This window comes from Podarcis muralis, chromosome 2, assembly GCF_964188315.1.
Source record: "Podarcis muralis chromosome 2, rPodMur119.hap1.1, whole genome shotgun sequence".
Classification (NCBI taxonomy): domain Eukaryota; kingdom Metazoa; phylum Chordata; class Lepidosauria; order Squamata; family Lacertidae; genus Podarcis; species Podarcis muralis.
In genome coordinates this window covers 103,116,404-103,138,311 of record NC_135656.1, presented here as the reverse complement: position 1 = coordinate 103,138,311, position 21,908 = coordinate 103,116,404, and the positions used below count along the sequence as shown (strand labels likewise).

The following is a 21,908-nucleotide window of genomic DNA, read 5'->3' as shown; positions in this document are numbered from 1 at the left end:
ATAGCCAGCCCCTTAAGTTCAATTCTTACTTCATTTCACAACCAGCCCTAACCCAGAATATGCCTGGAACATATACTCCCACAAGCCTGTTCCCCCATGATGTGCCATAAAATAATAGAATTGTTGAGTTGGAAGGGACCATGAGAGTTATCTAGTCCAACCCCCTGCAATGCAGGAATCTTTTGCCCAACATGGGGCTTGAACCCACGGTGCTAAGATTAAGGGTCTCATTCTCTACCAAATGTGCTATCCCAGCCATCACCCTGATAAAAATGTTGAGTACTGACACAAAATGGTTGCTAGGAGATGGTAGCCTGTACCAGTACCATTACAAAAAAAAGAAAGAAAGCACTGCTTCCTGATATTATGACTTGACACATACTGTTTCCTTTGGCTAACATATCATCTCCACCAACAGCTATTATATATCTTAGAATTGTTTCCTTATTAACGGCATCAGTTTTGTTGTGTCAATTTAATGTAAAGGTAAAGGTACCCCTGCCCGTACGGGCCAGTCTTGACAGACTCTAGGGTTGTGCGCCCATCTCACTCAAGAGGCCGGGGGCCAGCGCTGTCCGAAGACACTTCCGGGTCACGTGGCCAGCGTGACATCGCTGCTCTGGCGAGCCAGAGCTGCACACGGAAACGCCGTTTACCTTCCCGCTAGTAAGCGGTCCCTATTTATCTACTTGCACCCGACTAAAACTCAGGGACTTCCAATGAAGCTCACTGTTTAAAGAAACAGGCTTCCTATATAGGCAAATGATTGGCCATTAGGAGAGCAGGATGCTGGACTATATGATGCTTTGGCCTGTTTCAGCAGGCTCTTCTTAAGTTTGTTTTCCTACCTCCCCAGATGCCCTTGAGCTGAACCTTCGGCCTGAAGGTGGAGGCGGCCCAAGAACCTTAGATCCAAATGCAATGTGGGATACGTCTTGATTTTTAGTGTTTCGTGTCGTGGCCAATCCCCGGTTTAATAGATGGTCTGCTAAAAAAATAAGGGAGACAATTAATACTGGCATTGTGATCATACTGATTTATAAAGTGTGGTGCATATAATTTAACAAGGAGAAATCATATGTATCGTCATAAGCATCTACTCTGGTTAAACCACGCCAAAGAAAATCTCAAGTGAAGTTCTTGCCATACAAGTCAGGTGATGTGAGAAAAACGTGCTGTGAGCAAGGACTGGGCACAGCAACTGGCAACGGGCAATAATTTAGAACTCAAACTGTATCTTTGTGTTTTGAATTGAACATGTTTGGCTATTCATTTATGTCACTAGTGGGAAATCAGTTTTAAATGCACATTTAAACAGAAAAAGAGAAACACTTAGATATAATATTGGATAGCTTGCTGAAGTATACTGTCAAACACTGGCCATCAATAGATGTATTAAACTTTGAAGCTTAAATAAGTTCAAATTTCCTTCTAAAATATGTTTATTGTGTATGAAATTGTAAGACAGAGGGTGCTATTCAACCAGGATCCCTACCAACCAAAAGAAAGAATATGTCAGTAGAATGGAGGGAGGCAATTTTTGACTATTCCTTCCTTCCTATAGCAATCCATGTACCCATCACATCTTTTCCAGTCCCCCAAATCTCAAGAGCAGAACACGATGGGGCTTAAAAAGGGAGGGGAAATTTCCAAAAGATGCTTCCCTCCTCGTTCTGTAGACAGGTGCCTTCATTCAGCAGAGGGATACCAACCAGACACAACTTGGAAAGAAAAACTGCAAAGTGATTAATACTCTGTTTATCAATGGAAGAAAAATGTTGTTGTGCACTTTTAAACAATTTGTTGTTGTTTAGTCATTTAGTCGTGTCCGACTCTTCGTGACCCCATGGACCAGAGTACGCCAGGCACTTCTGTCTTCCACTGCCTCCCGCAGTTTGGTCAAACTCATGCTGGTAGCTTCGAGAACACTGTCCAACCATCTCGTCCTCTGTCATCCCCTTCTCCTTGTGCCCTCCATCTTTCCCAACATCAGGGTCTTTTCCAGGGAGTCTTCTCTTCTCATGAGGTGGCCAAAGTATTGGAGCCTCAGCTTCAGGATCTGTCCTTCCAGTGAGCACGCAGGGCTGATTTCCTTAAGAATGGATAGGTTTGATCTTCTTGCAGTCCATGGGACTCTCAAGAGTCTCCTCCAGTTTTAAACAATAGCACAGACTTATTTCACCTTTTCAGTTCAGGGTTGACACTTGATTTGATTCCACCTTCCCATAGTCCTTACCTAACATGCCACAAGCTTCTTTTCTTCTCCTATTTTCTGACATGAACGCCAAGCTGGCCATCAAGTTTCCCCACGCATTACTAGTGGAACTGAGCTGTAATTGCCCTCAGTCCCTCCTCCCATGCTTTAGTAGTGAGGAAGATGCCATACTAAAAGAGAGACAATAAGAGGCATTTTGCTAGGCCCAAGGGACACTGGCAAGCCATCATTAGGCTTTCCTCCTGAGATTCCAATTTGCTCCCTGGTGATGGAAACAGGACTGGCTGATATTACCCACCAAATTTGTTTCACAACTTTTCTTCATCTCATGAAAGTTAATAATATCCCACTGTTTGATGGCTCTTGCCCATACAAGAAAGACTGGAGATTCAAACATTCTAAGGAGTGGTGGAATAGCAACCTCAGGAGAGGTGACCTGTTTCAGCTAAGCATCGGCTTCTTTGATTTTCTGACTGCTTTGTGATGTTCTCTGCCCCCCTATCAATTATAAAAACAGATTAACATGAATAGTTTCCATTCATGATCACATTAACTGACTGCAATTAATTGGCTACATCAACACGTACAAGTCATCTGCTATATTGAGCAACAAGGTATAGTTAAAAGCAAAGTAAAAAGTAATTTGGGCTTTTGATTAGGACCGGAACAACATAAAAAAGAAAGTTTAAAAGATTTTTAAAAATAAATAAATCGAAGCTTAAACTTATCAAAGTGCTCACTTCCAGAAAGGCCTGATTTGGGGTCTTTGAAAAGAGAGGGAATGACAGTAGCAGAACTTATCTCCTATTCATAGTGCAAGGTTAAAACTAAAGATTGGATTAAACTCTGAAGCTCCAGGCATTTTATTTTCTGTGGTTAACAAAAAAGAAAAGAAAAAAGAACTTGGCATAGGTCAGGAATATACCCACTAATTACTTTACCACTTTACCAAGGGCTATAGTTTAGATGGTGAAACCTGGGGGTTCACTGCCTAATTGCCTTTTTAAACATAGTCATTTTTAAATCTTTAGATTCACCATTCTCATTAATTTAGCTATTGAATTATAATATCTTCTTTTACCGTAATGTTTCAGGAAATAAGTATAGGTATTTTTGGATCTGCAATTATACTGTCATTATATTTACGGATTATGATAATTTGAGTTTGGGGAAAGGCTGAATAAAAATTAGATTAGCCAAATATGTTTTTGTTTTGTATTTATTTCCCAAAACTGTAATCTTTTTGAGCTATGGTTGCACTCGTGGCTTCTCTTTACTACATGCCAACACTTTGGGAGGTTGTGTATCTGTAAACTTGAGTATTTGTGCCATCTTGTACTTAAGCACACACCTAGTAGCTATAGGCGAGAAGGAACTGCATGCAGGCAACTAACTAATGGAATTCCATGCAGACAAGCACCTTTCATTGCTTGCAGAGTTAAATGCAGGCAGATCTGACTGGTAAAATTGGCTATGGCTGATAACTTCTATAGCCGATTTACAATTTTAAACAAATTTCAAAATAAAAATTGGAACTATAATTATCAAGCTATGGATACTTTGATTAATATTAAACTATTAGGAGTTATTCCTATATAAAATTATGAAGGCCTGACAATCACAGAAATCACAAAAGTGGGATATTTTTATAGCTTAGCAGCTCATCGATGCTAGTGCAATGCATGTATTCCTAGAAATGCTCTCCATGAAGGAAGCATACCTATTACTAGCTAGTCACGTTTTAAACCAACTTAAGTAAGCTTTCCATTTCAGTTTTTAAGGCACTGGTTTGCTGTTTGTCAGAAAGGATGTGGTAAGAATGTGCAAATGCAGATGCTAAAAAAATTAATAGACCAGGATTCCTTTGGTCCGATGGAACAGTAAGAACCAACGACACAAAAAACGGACCCTCTTTTAATAGCACATTATCTTTTGGCATATTACTGGACGCAAACGTATACACTTTGGACATGCCTTTGCACATGTAGCACTAAGTACCATGTAGCCCCAAAACATTGTAGGGTCAGAGATAGTAAGCCCACTCCCAGTGGCAAGAACTGATGCAAGAAAAACATCAGATAGGTCTAACCATCTAGCCATTGACAGAGAGCATGATATCTTTTCTGGATCTGCTAACCAACCTTGGTCTTCCAAAAGCCCTGAAGATAATGCTTTGAACGTCTCAGTTAAGTTTTTCTTGCTTGTGCATGCCATCCTTTATTTCAGAGGTAGAGTTTAAACTATAATGAGGTCTAGAAATGTTAGGTGTCACAACAGCAAAAGGCTTTGTCTAGAGCAGGGACAGAAAACCATTGACCCTTCAGATGCTGGACTTTAACTCCTATCAGTCCCAGTCAGCATGGCCAACAATGATTTGAGCTGTAGTCCAACAACAACTGGAGTCAAACGTTCTCTGTTCCTTGTCTATGACAAACAGGAGCCTAACTGGCAAGTGCCCTTATTAGTATTACTCGGCCTTATTGTGCAAGGCACCTTCAATTAGGGGAAGCTGCTTTTCATGTGTCAGCCATGGTGATTCTGGACTGACTCCTGTGCATCATCTTGAACATCTGAATGGTCCCTGAAATCCCAGTTCTTAAATCCATGGAAAACAAGCATAATGATATGATGTGCGGATGAGCAAACATGGATATAATATGCAGCACAAAGATATGCAGGATGGCAAAAAGGTATGCTATCAAAGAATGATTCACAATTAGAAGTGGACAGTATTGTGCACCTATGTAGAGTTAAAAGCAAGGGTGGGGGGAGCCTCAGAGCATTGCTTCTGTGGAAATAAAAGCACTCAGGCAAAGAGAGTGCTAATTTTTAAGTAAATTACCAGTTTTGATTTGTGCTTAGTGGACCACTACATCTTGTCATTAGCAAGTTGAACTGCTCAATTTAAGCAACCAGACTTGATTTTGTGTTCAATTAAACCACGGTCCCATTAATGGGGAGGGGGGTGCAGAATTACTTCCTACAGTCCTACATTGACTAACAGTCAGTACTTAATCTGGGCTGGGAATTGAAGGAATTAAGAGCGTAAAATTTTCAGTCAAATTACACACGCAATGATTAACTGGATACATGCTGGTTTTATTAATTTTGTTGAAAGCATTCAAAACACAGAATTGCTCTTCAAAAGTATATCATTATATTTGTAATTCAGGGAAATTAGTTGTACACAATGAATTACAAACTTCGGTCTAGCAAATGTTACGAGGGGAGGGAGAGAATAGAAAACCTTTTTGTAAGGAAGCTGTGTGTGTAGTGTGTGTGTGTGTGTGTGTGTGTGTGTGTAGGAGTAACACAATTTCCAGACATTTTCCCTTTGTCTTTGTGGATGTAAGAAGGGCAGAAACGAGACTTATGCCCCTATTATTAGTTACTTACACAGTGAAAGTAGGCAAATGTGTGACTAAACATGGATACTTAAATAACAGTAAGTAAGCGAATCTGTTTTCTCCTTTGACTGACTTTGCTTTGGCGTGACCTTTTTATGATCATTAGGCAGGCACCTTTCTGGCATGAGCTTTGGCGATCATAAAAGCGTTGTGCCCAGGCACCTCCAGGAGGCTGTGACTGCTGCTGCGGGAAGTGGTAAGCAAAGGTGCAAGGGAGAAGCAAGTGAGTGGGTGGGCAGGCAAATGGCGGTGGGATGATGGTGGTGGTGGGATGGGGGGCATGATGCATACTGGCACCATTTTTCATAGAAATGCAGCACTGCCCACAATGCTTGGCTGATGTCCTCCTCAGATTCCAATGCTGCATCCCAGGAGAGCAGAGTTGGGAGCCCAGCTTTCCGATCAGAAGCAGCTGTATCCTGGGATGGGGTGGTGTCTGCCTCCTCCTGCCTCTGTTCCCTGGCCTCAGCCCTCCCTTAGGTCTTCCTTCTGTTCCCCTTCCCCATCTGTCTCAACCAGCCACTCCACTGCTGGTGGAATGTTTTTGCCTGGTGCCTAAATATATGTAATGATGGCACCAGGAAAGCTTCCCTTGTTCATACATTCATGCTGATTACTTGATTAATGGAGAATTATGTGAAGACTTCCACATGCGAACAGACCATAACAGACCTACCACTACACATCGAACCTTTGTATCATGTAAAATGTAATCCACTGGTGCCAATTCACATGTTCAGTTCAGCTGCTAGCCAAGAAGACGCGTACATGTATGTGTGAAGCAGCACCCAAAATCGCTGTCCATGGTCCTTAAGCTTCTTTAGGGCATTGTCTATTTGCATACTGAAGAGGTCCTCAGTATCAAGGAAGAGAGCCTTGAGTCTGGCTCTGATGTTCTGTTCCAGGGAAGCGTGGCACCATTACTTCTAAGACTTTGTTTATTGCTGGCATATTGAACTGTTGCTTGGCAAACAGCTTGAGACTGTAACACCTTGATTCCTGCCTATGTCCACAACCAAATGAGAAACCATACATAGACACAACAGAGTGATTTAAAATCTTGCATATATGTAAAGAACAACACATGTATCTCTAATACTGCAGGCATTATATGAAAGAGTAAACAACTGTTATATACTCTTTCCCTTCCCAAATAACTCTCAATTATATATACTTCCAGATTATATTGACGTAATCCATCTTATTTTCCTAAAATGTAAAGTTCTTGGCAAGCAGAATGTACATTCTCTGCATCTGTATGGCACTGAAATTACTTAGATTGATGAAAGCCAATCCAAAACAATCGGTTTTTCAAGTTTGTTATCCCATTACCTTCTATTTGTAATCAGCAGAATCATTATCAGACACCAACTCTTGCTTTTGCTCCCATTCAAAATAAATGACCGATGGAGAAGACTAGGACCAGGGGGGAAAACCCCCCAGAAAAGTGCAAGGCCTGACTGGATGGTGTTTCATGAATTCAGAAAGCACTGACTCAGTACCCCACAAGTCCTAAAAGGTAAAGGTAAAGGTACCCCTGCCCGTACAGGCCAGTCTTGACAGACTCTAGGGTTGTGCGCTCATCTCACTCTAGAGGTCGGGAGCCAGCGCTGTCCACAGACACTTCCGGGTCACGTGGCCAGCGTGACAAGCTGCATCTGGCGAACCGGCACCAGAGCAGCACACGGAAACGCCGTTTATCTTCCCGCTAGAAAGCGGTACCTATTTATCTACTTGCATTTAATTGTGCTTTCGAACTGCTAGGTGGGCAGGAGCTGGGACCGAAAGACGGGAGCTCACCCCGCCGCGGGGATTCGAACCGCCGACCATGCGATCGGCAAGTCCTAGGCGCTGAGGTTTTACCCACAGCGCCACCCGCGTCCCTTTGTATATATGTTGTGTATACATAAGTTACCCACTACCAAGGTAACTAAGGTTGCTGATGCTTACTGCATTATTGTATACAAGCTTATGAAATAGAAATTATCCTATGCTCCCTGGCTTGCATGGGTTCATAGTAATGCACATTCACTTAATAAAGGACATGTTTAAGTTGAATAATCAGCAAGGTAGCTTTTATCTCATGCATAAAAAATTAATAGAGTCATTAGAAGTTCTCAATGAATCTACCCCAATGAACTCAACTCCCCTTGCCCCCCTACATTTTATGTTATGCATCATAGTGTCCTTGAACTTTAAGATAAAAGACATTGGGATTCTTGGGTGTAGTCTTGAATTTTTATTCAAACATATAATTAAATGTCTTGTAAAATTAAAGTAGAACAGGCTGTCATACAGAGTATGAAATAAAAATAAAAAATAATTATACCCCTAAGTGGTTATCCAAAATTAAATGAACTCTATTACCTTTTTTGTTTTCATTATATTAGGCACTGGAGTAGTGCCACAGTATTTTAAATTAAATTATTCACCTTTCTTATTTTGTTGTAGTTCGTATTAATAAAGATCTTTTCTCATTACAGAATTTAATGGCAGGGTTTCTTCTTTTGGTCTTGAAAGGAGACAACCGCTTTGTAAGTATTCCCCTCCCCCTTTAAATGGAATCTGTGAGCAAAATTTGGTACGTGACTTAGAGACTACATAAGTGACCATTTCCTCTTAAAGGGCACATTCAAAGGACAATTTTAAAGAACAGGTGACTCCAATAACTTCGTACTATGCTTGTTTCCTGCTTTTCCAAAACAGCCCATCAGCAATTTGCTATACAGTGGTACCTCTGGTTACAAACTTAATTTGTTCTGGAGGTCCGTTCTTAACCTGAAACTGTTCTTAAGCTGAGGTACCACTTTAGCTAATGGGGCCTCCTGCTGCCGCCGCACAATTTCTGTTCTCATCCTGAAGCAAAGTTCTTAACCCGAGGTACTATTTCTGGGTTAGCGGAGTCTGTAACCTGAGGTACCACTGTACTGAGCCCCAGGGCTGGCCTAGCACATTTTGCCACTGAGGCAAAACAGAAAGTGCCCCTCCCCACCCCCGCTGCCACTGACACCTCCTCCTCCCCTGCCCCCCCATGGCTCCTCTGCTGCTCTCCACCCCCCTGCGCCTGAGAAAAGGGGGAGAAAAAGGAAGCTACCCAGGGAGCCAAAGTCAGCAGTGGTGAGAGAGGAGGAGGTGGCAAAGGGGGAGGAGTCAGCAGGCAGTGAGGCGTAGTGACCAAGGAGGTGTTGGCGAGGGGGGAGGAGTATACCAGTATACCTGAAGGAGCGTCTCCATCCCCATTGTTCAGCCTGGACACTGAGGTCCATCTCCGAGGGCCTTCTGGCGGTTCCCTCACTGTGAGAAGCGAAGTTACAGGGAACCAGGCAGAAGGTCTTCTCAGTAGTGGCACCCGCCCTGTGGAACTCCCTCCCCCCAGATGTCAAGGAAATAAACAATTATCTGACTTTAAGAAGACATCTGAAGGCAGCCCTGTTTAGGGAAGTTTTATTGTTTCATCTTTTACTGTGTTTTTATTATCCTGTTGGAAGCCACCCAGACTGGCAGGGGAAACCCAGCCAGATGGGAGGGTAAAAATAAATTATTATTATTATTAGCATTAGGGAGTGGGGGAGGAGGTGGGCCATCCCTCCCAATGGTTTCAAGCCTGCCAACCCTGGGGCAAGGGCTTCATTTTGCCCCATGGGTGGGCCAGCCATGCTGGGCCCTCTTTTCAAAGTTTAAGAACCATGGATAAGCACACTGCCTTATTAATACACTCCAAGAGCATCTTACATTGCCGTATCTGAGCAAAGCTATAAGAAGGGCTTACAGAAAGATGTATTTACGCAATGCCCTTTTTCTCTAATAGACCAGCCGAAGTCCATCTTCTTTTATGAGGTTTTTCCCCCTCTTCCTGGCCTGGTATCAGCAGGTGCTTAGAACTGGTACAATTAATCCTTCTATAAAACCCCCATTTCACAACAGTTCATCATACCAATAACTTAACCAAGAAATGGAACCTAAGGCCAGGCTATGCAGTTCATGGGGTGAGGCTATGCAGACAGAGACAAAATCAGTTCTTAAAGGCTCCTACTAAGTTACTTTGCTCAGAGCAAGTACATGTAATCTGACATCCAGTTTGAGGGAGAGGGACAAAACCTATCACAGGCTTTGAAGTTTCCAGGGTGAAAAACAGGTTTAGTGCGTGCATGCATGCATGCATGCGCGCACACACACACACTTTCTCACGTGTAACTGAATGCTCCAAGGAGAAGAAAGTGTGACACATGGAGATAATGGCATAAGCCCAGTGGTAGCTGTTGGGTTCTATGTACTTTCTCATTCAGAGGGGAACATGTAAACTGGTCCTCATGTAAAATCCTTAAGATTGCTAACACTTGATTCTAGCAGCAGGACCTGCATGTAACATAATGTCTCTAAACAGGGGGAATGCACCAAGAAGCAGCTTTGATGCTCTTACGAGGCCACCAACATATCCAAGGAGCACAAATTAATTTTACAACCTACCTAATTCTGGTGAAGTTAAGAGCCGACCTCCACATTTTTGTTCTGCTGGGCGTAGCTTGTTCATATTCAGCAGCTGGGTGACTTGCGGCACATCTGAATTTAACTGACAGGCTCGAGGAATCGTATCTGTTGGCCCATCAGCTGTGAATGCAATATCAATACAAGTCTGAGTAAAATACAGCGAAGGCTTCACTTTTCTACACACCCGGCAGCTGAAACAAACAAGGGAAACAATATAGCCTATTTTCATTGATATTTAAAAAACCCTCTAGCCCCCCATAGTTACAAAATGAAGAGTCTTCTAGCTGCCTCAAGGGTTATGAACCAGAAAACAAAAGCTCACTTATTCATTTGATGTCCAAACCATCTGATTCTTAATTCAATGGCACGATTTTTTCCAGGCAAGACTCATTATTTCTGAACTGGGAGTTAGCAGTACTAGAGATCTTCATTACCTCATCTGGACAGGAGGACTTAATCAATAACTAATGTGCCAGAGCCCCCAGCATTCAGGAAAAACATTTAATAATGCCACAAGACCTCAAACTTAACCTTTTCTTACCAATAGGGTTTTTTTAAAAACACAACAACAACAGCATATTGTCTAAAACAGAATCACCTCAAATAAGAGATGTTCCCTCAGTCAATCATGCATTAAAAAGTATGAATGAAGAGACATGTGGATTGAGTGCAGACAGGTCCAGGATAAAAGTGAAGTATTCCTGTGTAAGGTAAACAAAATGGTTCCTGGACTATGTGCTACAGCTGGGCTCCTTAAAGGCTGTAGTTTGGACGCCCCCAATAGAAGTTAAGCTTTCAATAGGTAGAGTATAGACAATGTAAGAGCCGTCTCTTTAGAGGGGATGGGACAACATGATGATCTCAGTCCTTCTAGTCCCATAAATCTACAACTGCAATCACCAGCTGTTATATCTTTTCTAGGAAGTATAATTGCAGATGCTTGATTGCGGTTAACTTACTGTTAAAATAATTTATGTGTGAGGTTAAGAATTAATCAGATTTCAGGGTGGATGGGCTTTGCAATTAAACTCTACCTGCAATTAGCTGGCCTCACAATTTAGATCATGGCTGAGATTCAGTTACTATCTAATCTCATGTGGTTGTTACATCTGAGAAAGCTCTGTAACCTATCACACAAGTGGCAGAACGGGATATTTTGGCCCAGTTAATGCATCACCGAGTTGCTGCAATGTCGCTCCACAGCGTTAACAATTCCCACTGCAGCCGCTCCCCATGCCAGCATCAAGCCAACTGCCATGCCGTCAGGGATATACAAGTATATAACCAGACTGTATTACTTTAATGCCTGTACTGGTTTTTTTGTCCAAGCCTCCCAGACATTCATATTATCTGACAAGCCCAGCTTCCACAGCAGTGTGTTGATATCAGTAATGGAGACTCAAAACTATAAAGGAAGAACAAAACACATTTGGAACACAGCGTTCTACATAATCAGCCACATTGCTGGAAAACAAAGAAAGAAAGAAAGAAGATTCCCAAACGGAGAAGTGAAGCAACGCTAGGAGAGGCACCGGCTGAGTACGCCAATCATTTTGTATCACAAGGCGTATCAACTTCCCAGTTTAATGAGAAATGAAAAAACCTGAAACAAAAAATAAAATAAAATGTGGGGATGTAGCTCAACCTCCAGAGAAATATCCAAAGAGCTTTGCAGAAAGAAATCTACTTATCCACCTGATTCCCAATTCCGTGGATCGCCCCAAAGGCTCACTGCTCTAATCCCGATTAAATGAACAGCAAGTTTCCAACTTTAGTGCAAGATAATTAGCCGGCATTGTTTCACAAATAAAACCATCTTCTGTACCCTCCTTTTGTAAAAATATCCAGCCATAACTGTGCTCCCCCCCCCCACTTTCCTTTCGAGGAATGTAAAAATTGGGTCCTCTGAGTATATTTAGGCATATCTTCCTGATGGGAAGATCACACACATTTATTTATTTAAAGATAAATAAATTTACAGGTTTATTTCTGTAAAGAACATTTATACTCAAATAATTTGAGATGGCTTCTCCATTTCCTGGCAAAAGTTTCTATCAGTTCAAAATTCAGTTCTGGACTGGCCCAATGGGACAAAGTCTTTTCCCCAGCCCCTAGATCAAGAGAATGCCTCCAAGAAGATGCGGCTATTGTTTCAGGATGAGGTGAGTGGTTCGAACAAACTCTGCATGATGGGATCTGGGATCCCACTCCTGGGAAACCCTGACACTGTGCAAGTAATATTGGCAGAGTTCCATGGGAAACACTCTTACATAAATCTCACTGATACATGAAACTTGAGAAAGAGCAGGAAATGTTCCCAGTTGTGTTTTTGATTAGATTAAGTCAGAATAACTCTGCAGCTCCTAGCAGGGCTATGTTAATTGGCACCAGATGTGGAAAGAAAAACAAGCTTATCATGCTCAAGAGGTATGCAACATCTAAGTTGGCATGAAATGTCAATTTTGGAACTAAAAAGATGCAACTTGTGATGTGATACAAGTGGAAGATGAGCCCTTCTGGATCACACAAAAGGTCTGTCTAGTCAAGCATCTTGTATTTCACAGTGGCCAACCGGAGGTTTCTGGAAAGCCAACAGCCAGGAGAGGCAGGCAACAGCCCTCCCTTGCTGTTGCTCACTGTTCAGAAGCAGACTGCTGTATTAGCTAACTAAAGCTCTAGTATCATGAGGGAGCAAAACTTCTGTCTACTTTATCCACATACCCTTATCAGTCTGAAGTTGATGGGTGACTTGATGTGCATTTCCCAGTACAAAAGAACTTTTTTCATTATTAGGACCCTGCTCCTCATGCTTTCACCCTGTAATGGCAGGTGCTGCAAAGAGCAGAGCAGTTATTCAGCAGAATACGTGGGAAGGATTCTGAACACAGCAAAGCTGTCTTACCCCATTCTTAAGATAAGTCAATATACATTAGCATCAAATGATGCCCCGTTCCCAAGGAGACAAAAGTCTAAAATGACCTAACTGCAGCACTGCATTTATCTCATTAGAAACTAATTAAAGTGTCTGCATTTTGAATTATTAATCTGATTTTTTTTATTGTATTGCATTAAAATATTTGATTTTAAATGTATGCAAGTATGCAAAGCACGTTAAAGTGCAAGTAGATAAATAGCTCCCGCGGGAAGGTAAACGGCGTTACCATGCGCTGCTCTGGTTTGCCAGAAGCGGCTTAGTCATGCTGGCCACATGACCCGGAAGCTGTACGCCAGCTCCCTCAGCCAATAAAGCGAGATGAGATAAAGTGCAACCCCAGAGTCGGTCACGACTGGACCTAATGGTCAGGGGTCCCTTTACCTATGCTGAACCTGAATGCAGGATAAAATGTTTTGAATTCATTGAATTCTGACTGCTTTGAAATCCAATGCAAATATGGATATAGGTATCAGGATATTTAAATATAACAGCATTTATTTAGAATGAAGAGACTCTCCTCCTAATTTACAGCTGTGAATGGCCCGTTAGCAATCTTCTAAGCATTTACTGTCTAACCTAACAAGCAGAGATAATGGCAATTTCATCCTTATGATCTTATGCCCTGTATAGTATAGCACATACAGGAAGAATACACCTTCATGTCAATCTAACTGGAAAGCAATGCCAATTTTATTTTGCCTTCAGCTGGTAGAACCCCCTGTTCAGCTGTCACCCCAGTGAACACCATTCAATAAACATTTCAATATGACAGATTTCCTCCCAGACTGACACATAACAAATCAACGAGCTAATGGATGGCGAAAGGCTCCCTGCACAGATGGCACAGTTCTGCAAAACAAAATGCTGGTCCTTAAAAACCAAAGCCTTGCAAATTCAAATCACCTGGAGAGAATAAACACAAAATTAAAATGTCATCTCCATGGTATTATTCCCCTCCCATTTTTTAAAAAACCTCAACAACAAAAACAATATACTTGGATCAGGGGCGTGAGAGCATAGTCCAGACTGATAGAACAGAGTCTGCTTAAATCAAGACACATTTGCTCAATAGCAGGAGCATCCAAAATTGACCACCTGGTTCAAGGAAGAATGTAACTGCAGGCAATCATCTAAAGCAGTCCTCACTTCCACTGATAGCCTACAAGAATGCCTCCAATAGCCAGTGACAGCTCTTCTCTGTGGGCAAGCAGAGCTCTATTCCAGCACACAACTGAGAAGCAAAGCTAACATAAGATTCAAACTATCTGCAGCAGCTCAGTCATTGTTGCCTCCTCCTAGACCTAGAGGTCTTTAAAGCAGAAGAATTCTCCCTTCTCATGTACTCACGTATTTGAAATAGTAACGCCATTGCAGTTAATCAGAGGGGATGGGTTGGGATGCAAACTTGACCAACGTACCGTATTTTTCGCTCCATAAGACACACCTTTTTCTTCCTAAAAAGAAAGGGGAAATGTCTATGTGTCTTATGGGGCGAATGCGTGGTTCCTGGAGCCGAATTGCCCAGGGGCAAAAAGCAGATCATGCTTTTTTTTTTTTTTTTTGAAAGAGGGAAGTGGGTGTTGAAACAAAGCTGTTGATCGTTTGCTGATCAGGGAGAGAGATAAGGGACACTAGACATAAAGGAGGCTGCCTGGGAGGGGGGAGGTAAAGACAGCAAACTTGCAAAGGGGGGAAACAGGAAGACTAAAGCAATAAGGAGAGAAATTAGAAGAAAAGGAGGAGCAAAAAACTGCTCCAGCTAAGGAAAAGACACTAAGGCAAACAAGAGGGAAGGGAGTATTGACAGGAAACAGCTGATCTGTGGGATCGGAAGAGAGATAAGGGACGGTAGCAGAGGCTGCCTGAGAGGAGGGAAGTAAAAGCCTATGGATCCTCAGGATTTTTACATTGGGTCACCCCAAATTCACCATCAGATCACATAGCATGTCCATGACTACAGCCTGCACCAAAAAATTTACACACCCACTGTTGCGTGGAGCCGCAATGGTGCAAAAACATGGTTACAAAGCACGGATCCACATGGATCCTCACGATTTTTGCATTGGGTCACCCCAAATTCACCATCAGATCACATGTCTGTGGCCACAGCATGAATCACAAAAATCATACATCCACTGTTTCGTTCAGAATATTATATTTCTTGTTTTCCTCCTCTAAAAACTAGGTGTGTCTTATGGTCAGGTGCATCTTATGGAGCGCAAAATATGGCACAATGTTTTGTCACAGTTCTGTGGCTTCCAAAAATAAAATAAAAAATGCTGAGCTTGGAAAACCTACCTAGCTTTCTGATCTTTCAAAGATTAGCTTGGTTTACTGACACCGCATCAAAACTCTTATCACATGCTGCTTTATATTCCATTGCCACAAACAGGACATGTAGTAAGAGTAGATTGGAAGAAAAAGACTATGGAAAGTCTATACTGATTTGGGAAAGCGATGGGGCTAGGTTGAAGAAAGAAAGGTTATTTCAGCGTCAAGGAGATAGAAGGAAGGAAAAGTCATCTGCTCTAACCTGCCTTAAAAGTTAAGAGATAGCCACATAGCTGTCTCCCAAGGGAACCTATACAATCCAGAGCACTGTGTGCTATGAGCAGAATGTAATTGCAAATAGTTCCAGATAATTGAAGCAAAAGAGCAAGATACAAAAAAGATGCAAAGACTTAAAGTTTAAATAAATAAGCAGGCTGGAGGAAAAGCTCAAATTACAATGCAGAACTAGCCTCAGAATTATTATCTGCCAAAAGTCTCTTACTGCTTACTTTTGTAGAAGATACTGGGAGACTGAAGAATCTAGTCTAAAACAGATTGCAGTGTGTGGGGGAGTTCATTTGACTGGAAGAAACTCAGCCCAGATTATGAAGAGCAGAGTTGAATGCAAGGGGGCAGAGGGGACCTGACTCCTTTTATTTAGACACAGTGATAGTGTCGCATTCAAAGAGTAACATGTGGCTGATGAGCAATGGGACTTCTCACTAATATAGTGAGCAGCTCATTGTCAAAACCATCTTTTTCCTTCTTCAGGGGTCCCATTTCCAAAATGAAGTAAAATAATGGCTGGATTTCAATGTAGGTAGTCTTGACAATTTTCTTTTTAGAAGACACCTTGAGAAAATGACATCTCTCAGCAGAAGAGCCCACTGATAATTAAATAACAAGCTCTCTTTCAAATTGCTTAATGAAATACTTACCTGAAGGTAGCTCGCCAGAAGATTATTAGCAGTTTTGTATGCTAATTTAAAGATGGAACCTTTTCCACAATGCAGTTTTAATGAAGGCAGTGCTTTATAAAAATGTAAGTGCCTTCCCACCTTGTCACCACACTTAGCTAATGTCATTGGCAACCCCTGAGCCAGAGAGATACATGACCTGTACTTGCATTAATTGCAGTGAAATCGTCTAAACTCTCAAATGATTAATCATAGAAGCCTGGTAGACAAGCTTGAAACTGTATGATACGACAGTAACTCAGTGCAGTTCCAGGAGGTTCAGGTTAACACACCATCTTCATCATCTGTATCCAGGGGCTTTGACTTCAGTGTGAAGATTTTTCGCAGTTTACAGTTCGCTGAAACAATAATGCCATCCAAGGACTGGAAAACGGCTCCTTTGAATATCTCGCTGGTGAATGCTACCAAGTCAATGCACAGGTTGCACCACTAAGAAAAGAGTGAAAACAGATTTAATGACATTTTTACATAAGATGCAGGTCTTGTAAAAGAAATCAGCACTGAAATTTACCACTGAACATAATTATAGTCGAACTCTCCTGTAGCTGCTCCATGGAATATATCATCATCATCCTCATTAATCTTTATTATGGTCCAGAGACCCAACAAATCATTACAAAGCAATACACAATTCAGACAACCTACCACCAGGTTAAACAAGCATTTTGTTCAGACTTAAAGATAGGGATCATTGGTTCTTGCAACCACCAATAAAAACTTTGCCACTGCTAATGTTCTAGCGGTTGTCCGGTCTTCCAGTAGGAACCTGACATAGTGAGCCTCTGATTTTCCCGGGAAAAGGTACCAGCAAGGGTAATATCAGTTCAGCCCTGGCTTGCTCGTATTTCGCACAGTGCAGCAAAATATGTTTTATAGAATCGATGTCTTGGGCACACGAGCAAAGTCTGTCCTGGTAGGGAACTCCTCTCAACCTGCCATCGAATACTGCAGAAGGGAAAATGTTTAATCTGGCTTTGGTGAATAACCTTTGGTAATTTGTTACTGTCAGGTTTTTAATGTAAGTTTCTAACTTAAAGACATGCTCATATTGTACTCCTACTGTCAACAGACTACAGACTGTGTGTGATCGGGATCGCAAGTCACTGTGTATATTATCCCACAATCTTTGCTTTAACGTCTTTAGGGCGCCTTCATAACCCAGGTAATAGAGTCCATGGAATATATGTTTTCTCCATATCAAGGAATGTTGCAGCCATGCAAGTGGTCTATAATTGCCTCCACTCTGAACTTTTAGCATGCATCTTGTACTTGAAATCAGTGACACTTGCTTTTAAATTAAGTGTGCTTTCAAATTAAGTGTGTACAGTCTGAGTTGCCTGTGCATATTAATGGCTGGTGGTAAACTAGTAAAGAGCAATCAATATAAATGGTTATGACCATCAAGGATCCCTGCCAAATTGCAACCCACTTCTCTCCCGCTGCTTGCTTTCTCCTTCTCTATATTTGTCTCAACACACACACACCTTGATACCACTGGCTGATTTTCTCTGATGTAACCATAGGCCCATGTAAGAAAGAAATCATATCCCCTGTGACTGCCACTGGTTTGATGATCTTAAGTTACAGAGGAGCCAGGTGGTCTTTACCCAGGTAGCTCAGCATTTAGGACACCATTGATGTGTGACATTAAATTCAGAAATCCATGGCAGTAGATAATGAACTTCCAAATTGCAACTTCCAAATCTTGTGTGGGTATATCGTTCTGCAGTGTCAGGAATGAAAGAGACACATGAACACTAGCTTCTTATAAAGGATGGTTCTATTGTCTGTGAAATGTTGTTATATTTGAGTGTCTTATGTTTATCCCTAAAGGAAAGCTTGCCTTCCCCTATTGGGAACAAGCAGGTTTGTAACCTGTGGCATGATGAGAGATGTGTATGTGTTCTGCAGTTCCACACACACAAAAACAGAACAGAATTTGATTTGGGATTTCAGCATTCTATCAGCATTTATATTTTTTAAAAAGCATTTCTAACCCTTCTGGCAACAAACTTTGGCTTCAAGGTATATGGGGAACATCTAGTGAAGCTTCCTGAGCAACAGGATTTCCAGTTGTTCAGGGTCTTTCATAACTTCTTGTCTCATTCAACGACTAGCAGAAGAAATTACCCAGAATAGCATGTGGCTTAAATTTACCTAATATATACAGGTAGCACATCAGGCTAGATCTTGCTTTATTTCTCTTTAGTACAGAGTTCTCACAGCCTAGACACAGTCTCAAAATACAATCCCAGGTACAGAACAAGCCAGCAGGGCACCCCTCAGTATTCAATCTTCAGGGTTGATGATGTCTCTGGAGTACAATCAAGACAGCCCTGAAGGAGGCTAATCAGGGCTAGAGCAATAAATGAGACAGAAATCTTAGTGGAACTAAGGAACAAGCCCCAGATAAAAGCAACTTATAAACATGTAGCAAAATTTTAGAAGTTTGTTTCAAGTCTTTTACTTTGGGTCAGAAATAGCCAATTGATGCTTTGCATCCCCTAAAGAGAAAAGATTCAAGCTTTTTTTGATCCCCAGCTTTACAATCCGCCTCCCAGGTCAGTTCAAGAGCTTCATCACTGACTAATGCTATCTTGTAAAGCTGAAATTCTGCACTGAACATGTGCACATGTAGACTGACCTAGCATTCATGAAGGAACACAGAAGCCACCTTTCATATTCACAGTGATGGAGGATGCAGCAGCATCACACCTGTTGCACTGAATATAGTACAGTGGCAACCTGCACTTATCTTACAAAAACTCATGCTTCTTCCACACTTTTTAAGTGCTGGAAGCCAATCATTGGACTGACTAGGGCAGGGAACAGAAGTCCTGCCCTTCGGAATTGCCTGTGTCAATCTTTTGTGACATCTTGATTATACTGGTTGGTATAGCAAGCAAGTAAGCAGATAAAACAGTTGTATGAAGGACAACCTAACCTGCTCCATTCAAAGTCACTGGGCAAAGAAACTTCTCTATCCCATGCAACTCATGGGATTGCACACCACAGTTATTCTTTTGTGCCGCAGGAGAGCTAAATGCAGAAGTCAACACTTCCCATGCCTAGTCTGCGTGTCTTACCCTAAGAAACAGAACATTCTTAAGAGATTCCTTCCTTTTCTACATTGCACTGGGATCCGTAAGACCAAAATTGAGATTATGTTTTTAAGAGCAGCCATATGCCAAATGTCAATCAAAGGACAGTATTAGTAGTAGTGACCAACAACTGTCAGAGTACCCCCCCCCCCATTAGTTCACATCGGGCAGTTTGCTGATAAGGATATGTTAATGTGGTTTCAGTCCTGCAGTTGTGTAGAAATATGCCTTCTGTGCAAGGATATGGTGTTTGTAAAGAGCAGGATTAGCACCATGGATGTTAACTGGAGTTATAAATATACATAAATCTGGAAATGGAAGGCAATAATACTTTAACATTGTGAAGCTCACCTCTATAGCAGTAATGTGTTTACTATGTGTAATTTGAAGCCATTTGGTATGTTTCTTTTGTGGAAGTCAAATGGAGCATAGCTAATATTGTCAAGGTCTTCCTGTACAGATTTTCCTACAGAGTTATTTAAGAAATGGTGTGTGTTCTTCATTTCTTAAATAACTATAGAGAAAACTCTCTCCAGGAGCACCTGACAATATTAGGCACGTTCCATTTGACTTCCACAAAAGAGGTATACTGAATGGCATCAAATTACGTAAGACAAACACTCTGTCACAACCAGAGGACAAACACACTGAAACACTGTATACTGAAACAAGAAATATCAATATTCATTTTTAGTATGTACTAATGGAGATGTGCAGCTCTAGCTGTGTAGGAAATTGTCTTTGCTAAGCCCTAATAAAATAAATATTTAGATGAAAACAAAGTATTTGGGTGAAAACTAAAAAGTAACAGGAAAGCTTTAATCAGTGTCTTAATCGTTCATTAATTTCAGTGCAAAATGTCATTCCTTAATGGGCTTGCCACCTCTGAGGCACATTGATAACATTGTTCTAACTAATCTGTGTGCATTATTTGATGCAGGGACAACATTTAAGATTACCAATGAAGAAATTACTTGTTTTGCTTGTGAGAGAGAATTTTTCCTCAAAATCCCTTCAAAAATACCGTATGTACTATACTAAGAAACTGGCATATGCTAGATTTTTTTCTTACTTAAAAGCCACTGCTTTTTGGGAAAGCAGAGTGAATGGAGGATTATCTCTTTCCTCTTCTGTACAATCAGAATGCACACCCAACATGACTAGGAGAATTGGGGGAGGCGATCGGGGGGGGGGCATGCGGGGGACTGGAGGATGCTCTCAGTTCTGATTGCAACAAGGGAAGGATAGCTGAAGAGAGATGTCTCCCTGCCCCATAATGCATCCCCAGCAAGTGTTACCCTCCCCTTGTGTCTGCAATTTAATTTGTAACACTTAGACATTTAGTTGCATGCTATGTATCCAGAAAATTTCTAGTTTGATCTTGGTATCTACCAGATTCATGTATTCATATGACTACAGAGCTGCTCTGTTTCAAAATCTAGAGTCAGACATCACAAGGAAGGCTATATCTACCTTCTCAACAAACAAAAACCATCCAACCATATAAAAGTCCAATTGCTAGATCTTCATCAAATAATTTGTTCTTCGAGTGGAATCTTACAACTAAAGTTCACATTCTGACTGAATTTTATTTGCTCCAGATTAAGGAATACTTAAGTCTTGAAACACTGGTGTTAATCTGACATAGTCACCACAAAAATGAAGATGCAGGAAAATAATTCATTGTAAGGATGTGGGAAAACTCAGTACAGCGTGAGACTTAATCTCACGGTCACGGGTTCAAGCCCCACGTTGGGGAAAAGATTCCTGCACTGCAGGGGGTTGGACTAGATGACCCTCCTGGTCCCGTCCAACTCTACAATTGATCCATGATCTTGAATTAACCACTGCCTCAGTGGTATGACTGTCTGGAACATATTAATTTTTAAGGTCATGCTTGAAAAAAGGAGAAAACTAAAATGAAGTTATTAAAGGTAAAGGTAAAGGTACCCCTGCCCGTATGGGCCAGTCTTGCCAGACTCTAGGGTTGTGCGCTCATCTCACTCTATAGGCCGGGAGCCAGTGCTGTCCGCAGACACTTCCGGGTCACGTGGCCAGCGTGACATCGCTGCTCTGGCAGGCCAGCGCAGCACACGGAACACCGTTTACCTTCCCGCTAGTAAGCGGTCCCTATTTATCTACTTGCACCCGAAGGTGCTTTCGAACTGCTAGGTTGGCAGGCGCTGGGACCGAACGACAGGAGCGCACCCCGCCGCAGGGATTCGAACCGCCGACCTTTCGATCGGCAAGTCCTAGGTGCTGAGGCTTTAACCCACAGCGCCACCTGCGTCCCAAAATGAAGTTATTAGTATAATATAAATGCCTTCCAAAAAGTTGTAGAAAAATGACTTTTGCAAGTAAGTAAGTATTTTGCAAACAGTCTCTGTCTCATTCTCTCTCTCTCTCAGTTCAATGTATTTGGTAGTTACTTGTAAAGGACGTATGCCTACAAATACCTATTTAAATAAAAATGCTAAGACTGTTTTCATCCTTGGCGGGATCTTGCTTTAATAT

The 21,908-nt window shown here is 41.7% G+C and overlaps 1 protein-coding gene across 8 annotated transcripts in view; it reads right to left on the bottom strand.

The window, feature by feature from the left end:
• Positions 1 to 21,908, bottom strand: part of CFAP20DC (CFAP20 domain containing) — a 143,031-nt gene that overhangs the window by 71,982 nt on the left and 49,141 nt on the right. For 4 of the 8 annotated variants that reach the window (XM_077925106.1, XM_077925101.1, XM_077925104.1 and 1 more), the window contains 4 exons: positions 16,566 to 16,722; positions 14,464 to 14,499; positions 10,090 to 10,230; positions 849 to 988 (listed from right to left, as the gene is read on the bottom strand). In XM_077925106.1, the coding sequence (XP_077781232.1) occupies positions 849 to 988; positions 10,090 to 10,230; positions 14,464 to 14,499; positions 16,566 to 16,722 (474 nt within the window). Of the gene's footprint in view, positions 1 to 848; positions 989 to 10,089; positions 10,302 to 14,463; positions 14,500 to 16,565; positions 16,723 to 21,908 lie in introns of those variants that run through there. The other 4 variants (XM_077925102.1, XM_028719577.2, XM_028719574.2 and 1 more) reach the window with 4 other exon arrangements.